The 15,203-nt window shown below is 31.0% G+C and overlaps 4 protein-coding genes across 4 annotated transcripts; 2 read left to right on the plus strand and 2 right to left on the minus strand.

Annotated features, from left to right (window-relative positions):
- Positions 1 to 204: 204 nt before the first annotated feature.
- LOC105627072 (restin homolog) lies at positions 205 to 4,327 on the plus strand. The gene is made up of 7 exons (XM_012208354.1): positions 205 to 254; positions 331 to 403; positions 937 to 1,417; positions 1,487 to 2,498; positions 3,637 to 3,765; positions 3,841 to 3,999; positions 4,083 to 4,327. The coding sequence occupies exons 1-7, from the start codon at positions 205 to 207 to the stop codon at positions 4,108 to 4,110; spliced, it is 1,932 nt and encodes a 643-aa protein (XP_012063744.1). The 3' UTR covers positions 4,111 to 4,327.
- LOC105627061 (vacuolar-sorting protein SNF8) lies at positions 4,282 to 5,037 on the minus strand. The gene has a single exon (XM_012208343.1). The coding sequence runs from the start codon at positions 5,035 to 5,037 to the stop codon at positions 4,282 to 4,284; it is 756 nt and encodes a 251-aa protein (XP_012063733.1).
- An 866-nt stretch (positions 5,038 to 5,903) lies between these two features.
- LOC105627083 (ras-related protein Rab-30) lies at positions 5,904 to 7,344 on the plus strand. Its single transcript, XM_012208366.1, has 5 exons — positions 5,904 to 5,990; positions 6,590 to 6,673; positions 6,741 to 6,924; positions 7,012 to 7,163; positions 7,234 to 7,344. The coding sequence occupies exons 1-5, from the start codon at positions 5,904 to 5,906 to the stop codon at positions 7,342 to 7,344; spliced, it is 618 nt and encodes a 205-aa protein (XP_012063756.1).
- A 3,649-nt stretch (positions 7,345 to 10,993) lies between these two features.
- Positions 10,994 to 13,595, minus strand: LOC105627093 (retinol dehydrogenase 12-like). The gene is made up of 6 exons (XM_012208377.1): positions 13,448 to 13,595; positions 12,500 to 12,607; positions 12,244 to 12,417; positions 11,959 to 12,172; positions 11,640 to 11,835; positions 10,994 to 11,553 (listed from the first exon to the last, which is right to left on the minus strand). Exons 1-6 carry the CDS (start codon positions 13,593 to 13,595, stop codon positions 11,359 to 11,361), a joined length of 1,035 nt encoding a protein of 344 aa, XP_012063767.1. The 3' UTR covers positions 10,994 to 11,358.
- Positions 13,596 to 15,203: the final 1,608 nt, after the last annotated feature.

Consider the following 15,203-nt stretch of genomic DNA (forward strand, 5'->3'; position numbering starts at 1 on the left):
GGTGTGTGTGTACGCATTATAATCGTACTACGTATGGTATACGTATACGTGTGTGTCAAATCAATTATGTAGTGTGTTGTGTTTATGTAACCATGTTATGGATAGTTGTTGATTTAATTGAAAGGAAATAATTTAGATATCAAGATAAAATTTTTTAATAATAACTGATTTGCTTTTTGTAAATTAATAAGTTTTGTAAAAAAAATGTTTGAAACAAAAAAATTCGATTCAGAATACAACGCGCTGAAACGCGGGTGAGTGTGAGGTTAGGAAATCTTGAGTGTATGCTTTTGATGTTAGATAAAAGATAATTATTTTTTTATATTTCAGAGAACATCATGTTATTCTTCAAGAATACAATGACATTGTTGAAGAACTTAAACAGGAATTGGAAACGTGCAAAGTAAGCTTCTTATTTATCATTATAATAGTTTGTTTAACAGTAATGGAATCTGTTTCTTTCTTCCAATTATATCTTATTCTTACATAAACTACATTCCCAGGTAGAACACAGAAATCATATGATATTAGAAGAACATCATAATGACTCCATTTATCACTTAAAAACAATCATAATATGATTTCTATATTTTATCATTACTGCTATTCTGTAATTCTTAAGGACAATGTTAATATTGTTGCATTGTTGTTATGCAGTGTAATACTTTCTAAATTTTTCGGAATAGAAGCTTACTAAAGAATGAAAATTGAATTCAACTTGAAAAATAATAATTTAATTCTCTATCTCTAAAAGATTTCTCCTTAGAGTTAGATTCATTCTAAAAGTTTTAGAGAATATAAGATTGGAGAGATATGATATAAAAGCAATTATTGAGCAACAAATATTGAGCAATGACAATATAACGATATTATTAAGAGTTACAAAAAACTATCTTAGATAGCAATTCTTCTATATACGATATATATCTTTTACAGACAGAACAAGCCAGCATTCGTTCTGAGCTACAAGCTTTGTATGTTGAAAATAAAAATAGTAGTGATGCCATACGTGATTATATTTCACATGCTCACTCAGAATGTGGCAATGAAGATGTACACAATAAAATGGTCATGAATTTGAAAGAGCATATCACAGTTCTACAAATGGAGAAGGATTTTGCGGTCCAATTATACCAGATGTCAATGAAAGCTGTGGACACTTTAGAACAAGAACTAAAAACTCATCCAGTGGATAATAGCAATGCCATATTTTATGAGGAGCAATTGAAAAACATCAGACAATCATATTCAGAAGCTATAAAAGCTTTAGAGAGTAAATTACTTCAGGCTAAGGAAAATTTTGCAAAGCATCAGTCAATGTGGATGTCGAGTAAAGAGACGATAGAAGCTCTAAAGCGGGAAAAACAGGAAATAGAAACAAGACTTCAGAAACTTCAACAAGACTCTCAACAGAAAGGTCGGTGATTTATATAGTATTTAATTCGAGATATGAAAGAGAGAGATAGTATGTAATTTTATTTAAAAGACAGGAATGGTCAGCAGAAGATACAATCATTAATGGAAGAATTATCTGCCGCGAAAGCAGAGATACGAGTCATAAATCATTTAAAGTCAGACTTAGAGAAGAGACTGAACGAGAGTAGAAGAGAGGTCAGTAATATTATGGCGAAGTATGAAGAAACAAGGTGCAAGATGGCCGAAGCTCTTGATCTAGTAGAATCTGCTGTAAAAGAAAGGGATTTTGTAGTTCAAAGAGAGGGTCAAATTGCAGAACAGAATGTCAGATTGGAAACTCGATTGGCCTCCATTGCCGAAGAACACGCCGTTAAGATGCGAGAGGAGATTGCTAGATTGAAAGATGCTTATGAGCACAACGTGAAGCAATATTTGTCAGAGATCAAACAGTTGAAAGCAGAATTATGGGAAAAGGTGACGCAATTGGATCGATCACAAAAAGAGAGCAAATTGGCAGAGGAGGAACTAGAGAAGATGCGTCGAGATTCCGAGGATATATTGGAAAAATCGGCCGCGAAGATTTTGACCTTTGAACAAGCATTGAAACAGACGGACTCCAAGTTGGAAGCTTGTAATGAAATGTGCAAGAGACAATATAATGTAGAGATGCAGCAGCTGCGAGAAAAAATTGTTAATTTGGAAGAGAAGTTAGTAACTTCAAATGAGAAACTGAAACAACTTCAACAACAGAACTCTATGGATATACGAGATCGCATCAAGTTGGCCGATGAAAGGACGAAGGACACGATCGATCACTACGTTAATTTAGAGGGCCAATTAGTCAAAGCTACAGATGATAAAGAATCCATGGCGACAAAATTGAAATCGCTACAATCGGCTTTCGACCGTGAGATACATAAGAGAGATTACGAGCGATGCTCGTTGGAAACTAAGATCCGTGAATTAGAAGCGAATCTTTTGAAAGAAAATTACGTAACAGAGGGTAAATCGGGTATCAATATTTCTCCAATGCAAGTCTCGCAACATAGAGCGGATACAAGCAAACATACTTTGGATATAAGGTAAATAATTTTATTATACATTTTATTAAAATGTACATTTTATGTACATTTTAATACATTTATACAGTCATGGCCAAAAATATAAGGCACCTCCACAAATTGAAATATTTTATATTTAATGAAAAATAAATTTTAAAATAATTTTATTGAAAAATATTATTGTAGGGCATAATAGGTAGCGAGTGTGTATGCGAGCGTGCGTTGCGATCAGAGGAGATTCGCGAGACATCCGCGAGGATGCATATGTGTGTATGTATGCGAAAGAGCAGAGAGAGCCTTGAGCTTTTGCCAATCGCGAGTCCTGTAAATCTGGTTCTACATTAATTGCAAACCGATCGCAAGTTTGATAGCCAATCTGAAACTTGCATTTTGAAATCAATGTTTCATATTGATTGTCGCAACAAACTTGCGATCGGTTTGCAACTAATCTAATGTAGAACATCTAATGTAGAACCGGCTTAAGAGAAGCTATTGCGAGCCCTGCGAGGAGAACGATTACGATAGATATTAGTTTGTAAGAACGGTTGCGAGTTTGTAAGAGCTGTTGTGAATCCTGCGGTTCAACGAGTTTCGAGAAGAAACGTCGTGAGTTTTTCAAGGTCACATGTAACGCTACTACATGTAATACGATTATATGAATTAAATCGATTTATCATCTCCAGGCTTGAAAAGTGGACTTTGCTATTATATGTAGTTTACATCGACTTTTATCAGAGAGTAGTAGTACGCGGCAGCATTTTGCGATTACAGGTTTTGGTCCTCTCTCAGGTTTCTCTCTATTTGTCTTAGTGATTTGTCGTAGTGATAGATATCTCGTCGTATCAGCGAGGAGAACAGGAAGAACCTATACAACTTCCTCTTCTTCTGATAACATGAAACTCTGGATACCCGATGTATCTGATGACGAAATTAACGAGGTCCTTCACATGCTTTGGTCGTACTTAGTGCGTTTTACGATAACAAAAACCTACACTATTTTTATAGTGTATTATAATATTAATAATATTAATATTTTGTTAATTCTTCTTTGGCTTTTATTATCACTTTTTTCAAGAAAATGCAATAAATTTATACATATGGTCAAAGCTGTACATAAAATAAATAACTTTTACTTTGGATACTTTTCTATGTTTTCTAGATTTGAAAAGATGGATTCCAACTGGCAGTCTCTATTAACTGAACAATTGAATAAACAACAAGAACATTTTGACAAGAAAATAAGAGAGATGACGCAGCATGTGACAATTCATCAAAAACTAAGCAGAAAGTAAAAAAAGTTTTATTGTGTCACTATCTAAAATCTAAATGATCAAAATTTGATTTGATTTGATTTGATTTTAAGATGGAGAGATGAAGCAAAATCTTTGACAGCACAATTCCAAGTAAAGTCTAAGGAATTACGTGGAAAAATTAGCTCATTACGAAAAGAGAATGCTGAATTACACAAAGCACTTTGCAAACAGCAATTTACTCAATTTAAAACAGATACTATTCAACCTAGGTTTGTATAAAATTTGAGAGAAATTGAGTCATATTAAAATGGCATCTTCTTTTTACTTATATTTCTTTTTTTTGCAATTTTAGTTATATACAAGGATCTGAGACCAGGTGACAATGCCCTATACTTATAAATATAAAACGATCGCAACACATCTCAGATACTGTAAATATTACAGAACAATTGGCTTTACGGACCAAAGAGATACAAACCTTAATAAGCAATGTTTATTCTTTCTTTAAATTATTTCCTATCTATTTGATAACATTGATATTGATACCGAGTTCATTCTTTGGAAACAATGCAAGCTGTGAATAAACTAGGAAACCAATATAACGTCTCATCTTTTGCTTGTCTGTCCAGCCAGGCCAGTCCTTCTTTCATCATATGATCCAAAGCCTTTTGTGCTCTGTCCTCCTCCCATCTCAATTCTTTACACAGAATAGACTTGGAGACATAGGCGTTTGTGGACAAGCTAGCTTGACTCAATACTGCAGTATGGTCCATGCTGAGTTCACCGGGTATTGACTGTACCAAGTGCTTTCCCCTACCGATGGGAACTACGGAGAAGCCATTCCCAAATATTCTCAACTTCTTCGCGGCAGCTAACAGGTCTTCATTGGTGATCTCCTGATGCTCCTTTCTACGTCCTCTAGCCTGAATCAAACGCGTTCTCAGCTCGTCTAACGATATCAGGCCACCATTTTTGTAATTCGTTGCCATGCAGACTTCAACAATCTGGACGGCCAACTCATAGTAAAAATCGCCAATGCCCAGCACCGACCAGAAACCCTTGCCAGATGCCAAAGGATCCACACCAATCGAGGCGCACATCTCTGTGAATTGGCGTCGGAACTGCGCGTTCTTCTTGATCTCATTCTTGTACTTTGAAGCAAACTCCTCGAGATTCACACGAAACGTCTCCATGTGCTTGGTCATCTGCTCAAATTGGTTTTCCTGGATTTCTGTGCCCTTATCTCGGTACTTCTCTTGCTCCAGCTTCTGCTTTTGTATCGCACCTACTCCCGCCTTTCGTCTCATCTTTTCCTGACGTTATCCCGATTGTCAAACTCAAATTCGACTCTTTGAGAATGATTTCGTTGTATGTGTGACGTCTTATCAAATTACATTCAGTATATGTACTGATATATACTAATGACGTTCTTCTCACATGTACACTTTCTGTACCTTTCGCATTTTCCTGCACTTTTTTTTTTTATATTATCGATGATAAAACAGTGAGTGCGGATGAGTTAAGACATTTGTTTTTGTTTGCTCACATTTTTGAGCAGCAAAAATGACAGATGATATCAGAGCTTTCCAGGTCTCAGGAATTCCATTGTTGAGAAATGTACCCGAACGGAAATTTACTCAAGATTGATAGTAGAAGGAGAGAATGATGGTAGATGGCGCCTCTCCGAGATGAATCAGGATGCAAAAACTGTAACAAGGAGAGTGTGTCTCCTACGGTTCACGGGGGTCTATATACATAACCAACAACAATGTCGATCGCGTTCGAAGAAGACGCGAGATTCTCGATAGCTAAGTGAGGATCGCGTGTAGCGATGAGCGCAGCGACGATGCCGAGTTAGTTGCCGTCAGTTTCTTTCGGCCCCCTCTCTCTTTTCTTCTCTCTCTCCCTTCCTCGAGACTCTCGAGAGCGAAACTGAGGAGGTGAGCGCGCGCGTAGGTCCGTGTGTGTGCGTGCAGCGTGCGTGACATTCGCGCGGCCCGCCGTCGAGGTGAACGCTTGCGAAAAGTCCGGCGGTGCCGCGGTTGGTGTCGAAAATCGACACTCCCCTCCTCCCCCCTGTTCGCACGGATGCGTCGTCCTTGTTGAGCGGGCGGCTTGCGAGCGCGAACCTCCGTCGTGGACCTCCGCCTCCTGGTGCCGGATAGTGGAGAACATGGAGGACTACAAGTTTCTCTTCAAGGTCGTGCTCGTGGGGAACGCTGGTGTGGGCAAGACCTGCCTAGTGCGACGATTCACTCAGGTGCGTCCCTCGGGTCGGCGATTCCTCTCTCTTTTTTTTCTCTTCTTTCCCGTCATGGATTACGAAAACCTCAAGGAGAGTTCGTTGTCGAACGAGAGACATGCTCGTGGGACCCCTCTATCTTCTCCTTCGCGCACGCAGAATTCATGCACGAACGCATTTCCCGGAAAGGGTGGAAAGTTTGTTATTTATGCATCTTGGAGATGATGTCATCTACATATATGGAATGTTACTTTGAAACCGATCTATTGTGGTTTATTTGCCTGTTATTGGTACTATTTGATGCGTCATATTTTCAATTCATATTTTCAATTCATATTTTATATTAGCCTATATTCCCTGAAACTTTCTAAAATTTATTTCCATTGGGAGATCTTTAAGAGATCGCTCTCAAAACTCTAGTCATCTCTTGTATGTAATAGAATGCATTACTGAGCACTATTTTTATGTCTTTCTTAGATGACACACATATGATAAAATTATAAGATGATGAAAACTGCATCATTAAATGGATATGTAATTTAACATTGAAATGATATTGATATGTCTAATTTTAATATTATTTTATATGATTTTAATGTGAATATTTTAATTTACAGGGTTTATTTCCACCTGGACAAGGTGCAACAATTGGAGTTGATTTTATGATTAAAACTGTCGAAGTGGAAAATGAAAAAGTTAAGGTATATAATCTATATGCGACATGTATGTTAGATCTATATATAATCTATTGTTGAATATTTTTTTTAGTTGCAAATCTGGGATACTGCAGGTCAGGAAAGATTTCGTTCCATTACTCAAAGTTATTATAGATCAGCACATGCATTGATATTAGTTTATGATATTTCTTGTCAACCTACATTCGATTGTTTACTAGATTGGTTGAGGGAAATCGAAGAATATGCAAGTAATAAAGTTCTTAGGATATTAGTAGGTAAATGAAAAACATAAAGATTATAAGTTAACATGTGTCTCTCTTTCCTATCATTGAGAAATTATGCAATTTTTATATGTTAATTAGGGAATAAAATTGATCGAGAGGATAGAGAGATACCGACACACGTGGGAGAGGATTTTGCACAAAGGCATGGCATGTACTTTTTAGAAACGTCCGCTAAAGAGGCGGAAAATGTAGAGAGATTATTTATGGAAATAGCAGCTGAACTTATGGAGGTAAGCAAGCGTATTTTATTTAAGATTATTTCATTTTAGAACATTTTGCAGTGCTCGTATGTTATTTTAGCAAGCACGCTGTAAGGAATTACCTCGGTATGAAACGAATACAACTTCAATAAACGGTAAAACGACGTCAATCGGTGATAGTAGTAATTGCGGTTGTAGCAGACTCTCTTAAATAATTTTTGTATGTTATATTATATCTTTTTTTATAGACACGGTGATTGAAATCGAGCGTATCATATTTGATAATTTAGGGAACGTATAGTACACATATATCTTTGATACACAGTGTTATTGTTTAGTGTTATGATATTATATGCTATGTTGCTTTATACTATGTTGTAAGATATATTTAATATTTAAAACAAGATTGAAATATATCATTAAGCATTCTAGCTTTTAGGACATTAAATTTTTATAGATATATAGTGCAGTTTTACGCTCTCTTATCGCGCGTTTTATTTAATTAAAGTAATACTGCTTGATATATATTAAATTGTTTAAGCATTTATTTCCATATGCAATGGAAATTTTATTTAATATAATTGTATTTTTCTTTTGTTACTTCGAAAGTACAAATAGTTATTATCACAATGGATTTTGGTAACTTGTCCAAAATCTTATTAGTAATAATAAGATTTTTACAACACGTCACACAAGCCTACGATGTATAAAGTTATTTCTAATGTGCAATATTTATATGTGTTTATCACAACTATTTTGAAAAAGACAGCTCACAATGTGCTCCTAACAGCATGTTAAAATTAAAGCATAAATGACATTGTAACTCTGCATACAATAATCAACGAAAATAATTTTTATTTTAACGAATTATTTAGTAATAACTTAAAAAAGTGATAACAAGATATTATTATTAAATAACTTTTAGCATTTATATGATCAGATCTTTGTTATATTTAAATTATAATTCATGGATCCTTATAAACAGTATGTAGTTGAGTATTAATTATTCTATATACATTTCGTATGATATTAAAATGTCTAGTCTTTTTTCACATTTCTTTTATACTCTATGGCCGCGGTCCGATTCACGCTCACAATGCTTAAAAATCATTTCATCCTTTATCAAATGTTAAATGAAGACCAATGATCATGAGCGTAGTCAGCAATCGGACCATGGCCTATATGTACCAATATAACATAACCATTGTAAGTAATATGTATTTTATTATGAATTTTTTGTTAGCTAATACTTTCTAATTTTTTTAAATAATCTGTAGTTTATTAGTATTAATTATCATTATAGATTGTTTCTTTTATATAAGTTGTATGTATGAATTCACTGGGACAAATATTTACCTTTTTTACAGCAAAAAGAAATTAAATTAGTCTTTGAAATTGTTACATATCTAATTTTTATTTATCTAGTAATTTTCAATCAAATTTGCAATAAGTCCTGAGAAAATGCATAACTTATATGTTAGATGTTTATATAAAAATTAAAATATCTTCCTTTCTTCGATATCTGTAATTAAGATTTTTTTAACATAGTTAAGTTATACACTAGCTATTCAATTTGAAATTACTCCAAAGATTTTATGTTACAAAAATGGTTTGTTATAATTACATAGTGTAAGTTATTAATAATGCATAATATAAATCACGACTTGTAATAAAAACTATATTAGTCAAAACATATATATCAATTTTCTTGGTATGAGATTAATATTGTGTTATCATATTAATAGAAAATTATATACAGGGCGTTCCGAAATTTGCGAAAAATATAGCAAGTTTTTAAAAAAAATTAAAAGCATTTGCCACTTTTTGTTCTAAGCCAGTACTCTTTGAGATATAAAAGTTTAAAACTGCTGCTTATTCATGAATCGCTTATCGATAGTTATTATGATGATGACTTAGCTGTTTAATCGTGACTTATATAATTGGCAAATTTCGAATCATTATATCTTAAAAATTATTGATTGGAACGAAAAATAGCAGATATTTTTTAAATGTATTTTTTTGCTATTTTGATTCGCAAATCTCGGACGTCCTATAAAGGTTAGAATACATAACAATGCACGGGCGATGCACATGCCATTTGTCTTTAGTTTGTAGTAGAATTTATAAAAATTATATAGTCAATACAAATTTATATCACACATTATATATTTCTAATATAAAAAAATCAATCAAAATTTATTACTAAGTTATATGTAAGATTTATAGTAGATATATTTTCATTTAACTTTTAAATACATAAGTTTTTAAATACGAGTTTCTGTATTTTTATATTATATAATATAATATAAAAATTTCTTTTAATACACGCGAAATATAATCATACTACTACATAAAATATTGAATAAAATCTTTTATTTATATTATTGATGTGAAAATGTCTGTGTTGCAACAATTGCAGAGTACTTAAGGGATTAAAGTTGATTATGAAAATGTCTGTATTGCAATAGTTGAAGCAATAAGCACGCGCGCGCGGGTTTGTGAAGTTTACAATTAATATAATCAAAGAAAATTCACGTTCAGGAAAATTATTCTCCTACTCACTCATTATTACTTTCAAATTGTAACATTAGATCTTGCTTCCGATGTCATAATCTGAAATAATAGTGATGAGTAAACAGATACTTTAAATCATCAGCTTGTACACGTCTGCATACTGATCACCTCCATTAATTTTTATAGCTCAACTAATATTTTTAATGCTTAATGATTGTGGTATTTTTAGCTCATACATAAATTTTGCATTGAAGTTATAGTCAAAAATTAAAATCAGGTTTGATATTTATATCTTTTCTTATTTCTTAAAAAAAATATAAATTATGACTTGAAAAACATAACCAATACGAACTAGAAATTAAACGCCTATATCGAAATTGGATCTTTAATGTTTTGTCTCGGTAGTCTAAAGGCTTAGGACGGAATACAAGAGATCCGGGTTGAATATTCCAGGAGACTCCAGGCTCAATATTTTTCGCAATAAATTTACAGTTTTTCAATATATTTCTAACATCTTTCTAATATGATGCTTGATTGATCATCAAATTATTAAAAATTGCGTTCATAAGTCTGAAAAACCAATTCGACGCGCAGTTCGAATGACTACAAATATGATAAATATGCATAAATGTATGTACATATATAGTATATATGTATATAATTCACATCGAATTATTTAAGATCCAACTTCGATTGGCATTTAATTTCTAGTTTGTATTGGTGTGTTCTCACATATACGGTCTAAAATAAGATTCTTATTGATCTTAAAATTTTATTATTATAGTTTTTTTTGCGCATTACTTTAGACATCTAAAGTGAAATATTCCTGCATAAAAAGCGAAACTTTTTTTATTACTGTTTCAAAATTCACTGACGAAATACAAGACGTGATTCATGCTAAAAGAAATCTTTTTCCTTTTGCAAAATTGCGTCCGATAAGTAATTTTTGCAGAAGAGCAGGTTGAAGTTAACAAATAAACGCAAAAATTATTTATCGGACGCAATTTTGTTAAAGGAAAAAATTGTTTTAGGATAAAGTACGTCTTGTACTTTATGGGCGCGAATTTTGAAACACACTATATTAATTCATTCTTAAATCCAAACTTGAATAGAATTACCAATTTTTCTTAATATTATAAATTATAACCTGCTGGATTGCCAAAATATATGATCTCCGATAAATACAATTATTTATAATAATTATTTATAATAAATAAAACAAACGAGAAAAAAATAATCGCATTGATGAAGAAAGAAGAAATGTTATGTTATTTTTTAAAAAAGAATACTTAATATTTATTTATGTAAAATACATCCAACAACAATAACAATGTCATCTATTCAAAATACTATAGAATAGGAATATTTGCATGTCAAAAAAAACTTATTTCAACATATATCTCATTTCAGTAAAGAATGATTTAACTAAAAGGATTCTTTTAAATCTTTCTAAAGTTTATCGTCTGTCATCTTTTCTAATATTTTCATACATGTTCAATGATGTTGTGTGTGTAATCGGTTATTTGCAGTTTCTTGCAGTTAGAATAGACGCATCGCATGAGTGTTTTAAATGTAAAAAAAAAATTAATTTTTAATATAAAATTATTAAAATAAATGTGCGCGATATATTCAATGACGCACGAAGTATTTAATAAGACATGGAATAAGGAATAATTGTTACAAATATGACATGGAATAAGGAATATTTCTGTTACAAATATTGGAAAAAATTTTCTAAATGTGTTTGTTTTAAGGACAATTCAAATAATCGTTTCCGAACTTTCTCTTCGAGTGCTAAGGAAGGAACAATCATTTCTTTACAATTACTAATATATACCCCACCTTTTTTTTCAAGATTTTTGCTAATTGCAGCATATATTACTGTAGTTGCTCCTTGATCAGCTGTCTGCGACAGTAAAGTAAGTGAATTGATTGATAATAGTTTGATTGATAATAGTTGGAGAATTTGAAAAATTTGGTATGTATTGTTACCTTCCATCCAACCATAAGCCATTTATTCCAAGCTAATACAGTTTCTTTGAATAAATCTGTTTTCACTATGCCTGGATGCACAGAATATACTAATATATTCAACGATTTGTCTTTAAAGAGTTTCTGCAATGTTATCGTAGACATTGTCTGTGCTAATTTACTTTGTCCATACGAATCATGCCTGCAAATTATTTCCCTGCAAAATAAAATAATTGTTTAAGTTTTAAGAAAATTCACATATCATACATTAGCGAATAATCGTAAATTCATCATTGAAAATAAATGAAAAAAAATAGCTTAACAATATTTTTATAATTACTTGTCGAAGTTATTGATGTAGTCAAAATTTATGGTGCCGAGGTCATGAGCGCATGAAGTAACATTAACAATTCTACTACATTCTTCCGGATGCCCGCCAGTTTTCAATAATGGCAGAAGAAGAGACGTTAGTAAAAAATGTGATAAATAGTTTACCATCCATTGTTCTTCGTATCCGTTTTCTGTATTTTTATAGATAGAAAACATAACAGCAGCTAAAAACATAATCTTTTTTACACAATCAAAATTCTATATCAGAATAGAATTGAAATGTCCAATCACTTACCATTGTTAATTAATATATGAATTTTATCATAATCCGCTTTTATTTGCTTTGCAAATTTTTTGACTGATTCGAGAGAGGAATTGTCAAGCTTATAAACTTTTGCTCGTCCACTAGTGACACCAGATTCTCTAATCTGATGAATAATATTTTCACCCGCGCTAATTACTCTACAAGCTAATCATTTATTCATATTTCCATGTATTGACATATTATAGTGTTATAGAATATTACATCGACAATAACTTAAATAATTTACCGATTATAACTTCCATGTCACACTGTAACAATTGCTTAACTATTTTCGCTCCTATACCTCTAGAACCACCAGTTACAATTGCAATTCTATTCGGTTTTGGAAATAAATCTAAAAAAGAATATGAACAAAATAATACAAACATTATAATTAATTATGTAATATTAAAAATTATGCTTCATTAATCGTATTCTATAAATAGCAAATTTTGAAAAAGCATAAACGAAATCATAAACGAAGAATTAAATATTATATTGTTAAATATCATCCTAATTTTTTTTTATTTCAAAATAATTTTCATATTTTCCTGATTATAAGGGGACGAAGAATTTTATGGATTAATATAATTTTGCACAATAAAAGCTGCAAAATTATTGCAACTGCCATTTTCAGTTGCAATAATTTACAATAATATCAATGTCTCCAAAATTTATTGTGACTCTCTATTGTGAATCAATTTATATACAAAATAAAATAAAAATAAAAAAAAAATATTTTATACATAAATATTTGTATACATACACTGAAAAAAAATATAGTCAATTTTAATAAATATTTAGTTGAATACTTGCCAACTAAATATTTATTAAATATAAAGATATATTTATTTGATACAAGAAATGTTAATTTGATTTAACAAATATTTATTTACTGTAAGTAAATATTTAGTTGGCAGTATTGAACTAAATATTTATTAAAATTTACTATATTTTTTTCTCAGTGTAGTGTCATATATTCATTTATTTATTTAATATTTAATTTCTACTATAATATCGCTAAAAATTTATATATCCCTTTTCTGAGATATATTAAATAATATACAAATAAAATTTCGAAAAGTTATGCATGTATTGCATCATTTAAAACACTCAATACCTTCGTACAGTGTTTTAAATGATGCAATATATATGTGTAAAAATATGTAAAATTTATATCTTCCTTTTTTCTTACCTATTTTATTGTATCTGGCGTTGAATATATCATGTCCATGATACTTTAGTCCAATAGAATAATATTTTAAGTTGCAGAATATGCACGTTTTATAACAAATGATGCTGAGCACAATAGAGGCACAAATCAATGTCACTTCAAGTAACATTGTTACACGAAATTGTCAGTTAACAATCATATATTTAATATTTTCGTCACGATACGAATATTCATGAATCGAAGCATCAACTTTAAGTTCAAGTTGCAACGAAATTCACGTCTCTAAGAAATTGCAGTCCAAACTGATCACCGTTAGGCACTGTTACTGGCTCCACATCCGTACTTTTCAGCCACATCAACCGTTATGCGTACAGGATCGTTCGTTACAGACTATATATATGGAGAATGCTGTTTTGAGAAATACCACTTGGGATCCGTTCCCTTTTCTGATCATAAGTGTCCTTCACATAAGAAAGTGCAGAAATTTTAGTTATCATGACGGAGAATAATAGCGTATAGACAATATTTAAAATGTTAAAATTTTTCTGAAAGAATAGGATTATTTAATATGCTACATTCTTAGTTACTTATATTTTATTATTTTATTCTTACTTTTTTTTTACTTAGTTACTTATATTTATATTGTATTTTTCATGTATTTCACTAATAAAATAATATCTCCTGCCGATATCTTATATATTATTAGATATTACAAATATTGCAAATATTACTTATTAGATATTACAAATATTACGCAATTCATTTTTCAATTTGATAATAATCTGGAATTATATGTTTCAATTTTCGAGTAAACAAAACGAAATGAATCGCAATAAATAATTTCCAATTTTATTCCAATTTTAGCAAATAGTTATTTTTAATAGCTAAAAGGCTTCGAATAAAAAATTTTAGGAAGTTTATTTTTAAATTTAAATTCTGTCCGTTGTTAAAAACGTTATCTTTCATCATTTTTTTCTTAATAACACAACGTGATAATCAATTAGCAATAAGTATGGTGTAGACATCCATGTATATTTATGTATATTACCGTATGTTTCGCGAGTTTTTATTTTTAAAAATCAGTGATAGTAGAAAATACTCAGCAGAATAGTTCACTGATATTATATTAGAATTCCGTCTTCCTTATATTAGCCTATAAATTTTGCTCTACAATTACAGAAAATGATATATACAATCAAAATTATATCTATTATGAAAAATCTCTGTCTTTTAATAATTTTCAATATATATTTTATTTCCGTTGCTCGCACTTCAATTTCACTGCTTTATTTTAAAGTTGCTTCAAAAGATTCTCTAATCTGAAATTTTGACTCTAACTATCTAGAAGGTCCGGGAATACTCAAGTAATTTTTTACAAGATTTTGATAAATATTCTGTGTATAGTGAATCTTTTCTTTACTATCCTATAGATTTCACGACTTTAATTATAGAAAATGACAGATAGTTTTGTGAAATTCCTATTTTTTACTAATTTTCAATATATAATTTATTTATGTTATTTGTACTTCAATTTGTACTTAAAAAGTTGCATTTAAACAAATTTTTAATCTTATCTGAAATTTTGAACAAAAAATATATGAAAAATTGAGAAAGTCTCAGATGTTTTTCGTAAGATTTTAATAAATTTCTGTCTCTAGAAAAATAGAAATCTTGTTAGATACTTTATGTGACTTTTCAGACACTTGCATGATACATAAATTTAAACTACAATACAAATTACTAATTTAACTCTATTATTTACAACAGCAACAAGTCA

Source organism: Atta cephalotes (genome assembly GCF_000143395.1).
Source record: "Atta cephalotes unplaced genomic scaffold scaffold00001, whole genome shotgun sequence".
NCBI classification, from domain to species: Eukaryota; Metazoa; Arthropoda; class Insecta; order Hymenoptera; family Formicidae; genus Atta; species Atta cephalotes.

Bases quoted from the DNA above. Each gene is read 5' to 3' on its own strand.
- LOC105627072 (XM_012208354.1), top strand. From the start codon at position 205: ATGTTTGAAACAAAAAAATTCGATTCAGAATACAACGCGCTGAAACGC. The intron at 2,499-3,636 runs GTAAATAATTTT...TATGTTTTCTAG, and splicing joins AAACATACTTTGGATATAAG to ATTTGAAAAGATGGATTCCA. The intron at 4,000-4,082 runs GTTTGTATAAAA...TTGCAATTTTAG, and splicing joins ACAGATACTATTCAACCTAG to TTATATACAAGGATCTGAGA.
- LOC105627061 (XM_012208343.1), bottom strand. From the start codon at position 5,037: ATGAGACGAAAGGCGGGAGTAGGTGCGATACAAAAGCAGAAGCTGGAG.
- LOC105627083 (XM_012208366.1), top strand. From the start codon at position 5,904: ATGGAGGACTACAAGTTTCTCTTCAAGGTCGTGCTCGTGGGGAACGCT. The intron at 6,674-6,740 runs GTATATAATCTA...TATTTTTTTTAG, and splicing joins TGGAAAATGAAAAAGTTAAG to TTGCAAATCTGGGATACTGC. The intron at 6,925-7,011 runs GTAAATGAAAAA...TATGTTAATTAG, and splicing joins AGTTCTTAGGATATTAGTAG to GGAATAAAATTGATCGAGAG.
- LOC105627093 (XM_012208377.1), bottom strand. From the start codon at position 13,595: ATGTTACTTGAAGTGACATTGATTTGTGCCTCTATTGTGCTCAGCATC. The intron at 12,173-12,243 runs GTAAGTGATTGG...TTATGTTTTTAG, and splicing joins TCATATATTAATTAACAATG to CTGCTGTTATGTTTTCTATC. The intron at 11,554-11,639 runs GTAACAATACAT...TTACTGTCGCAG, and splicing joins GGCTTATGGTTGGATGGAAG to ACAGCTGATCAAGGAGCAAC.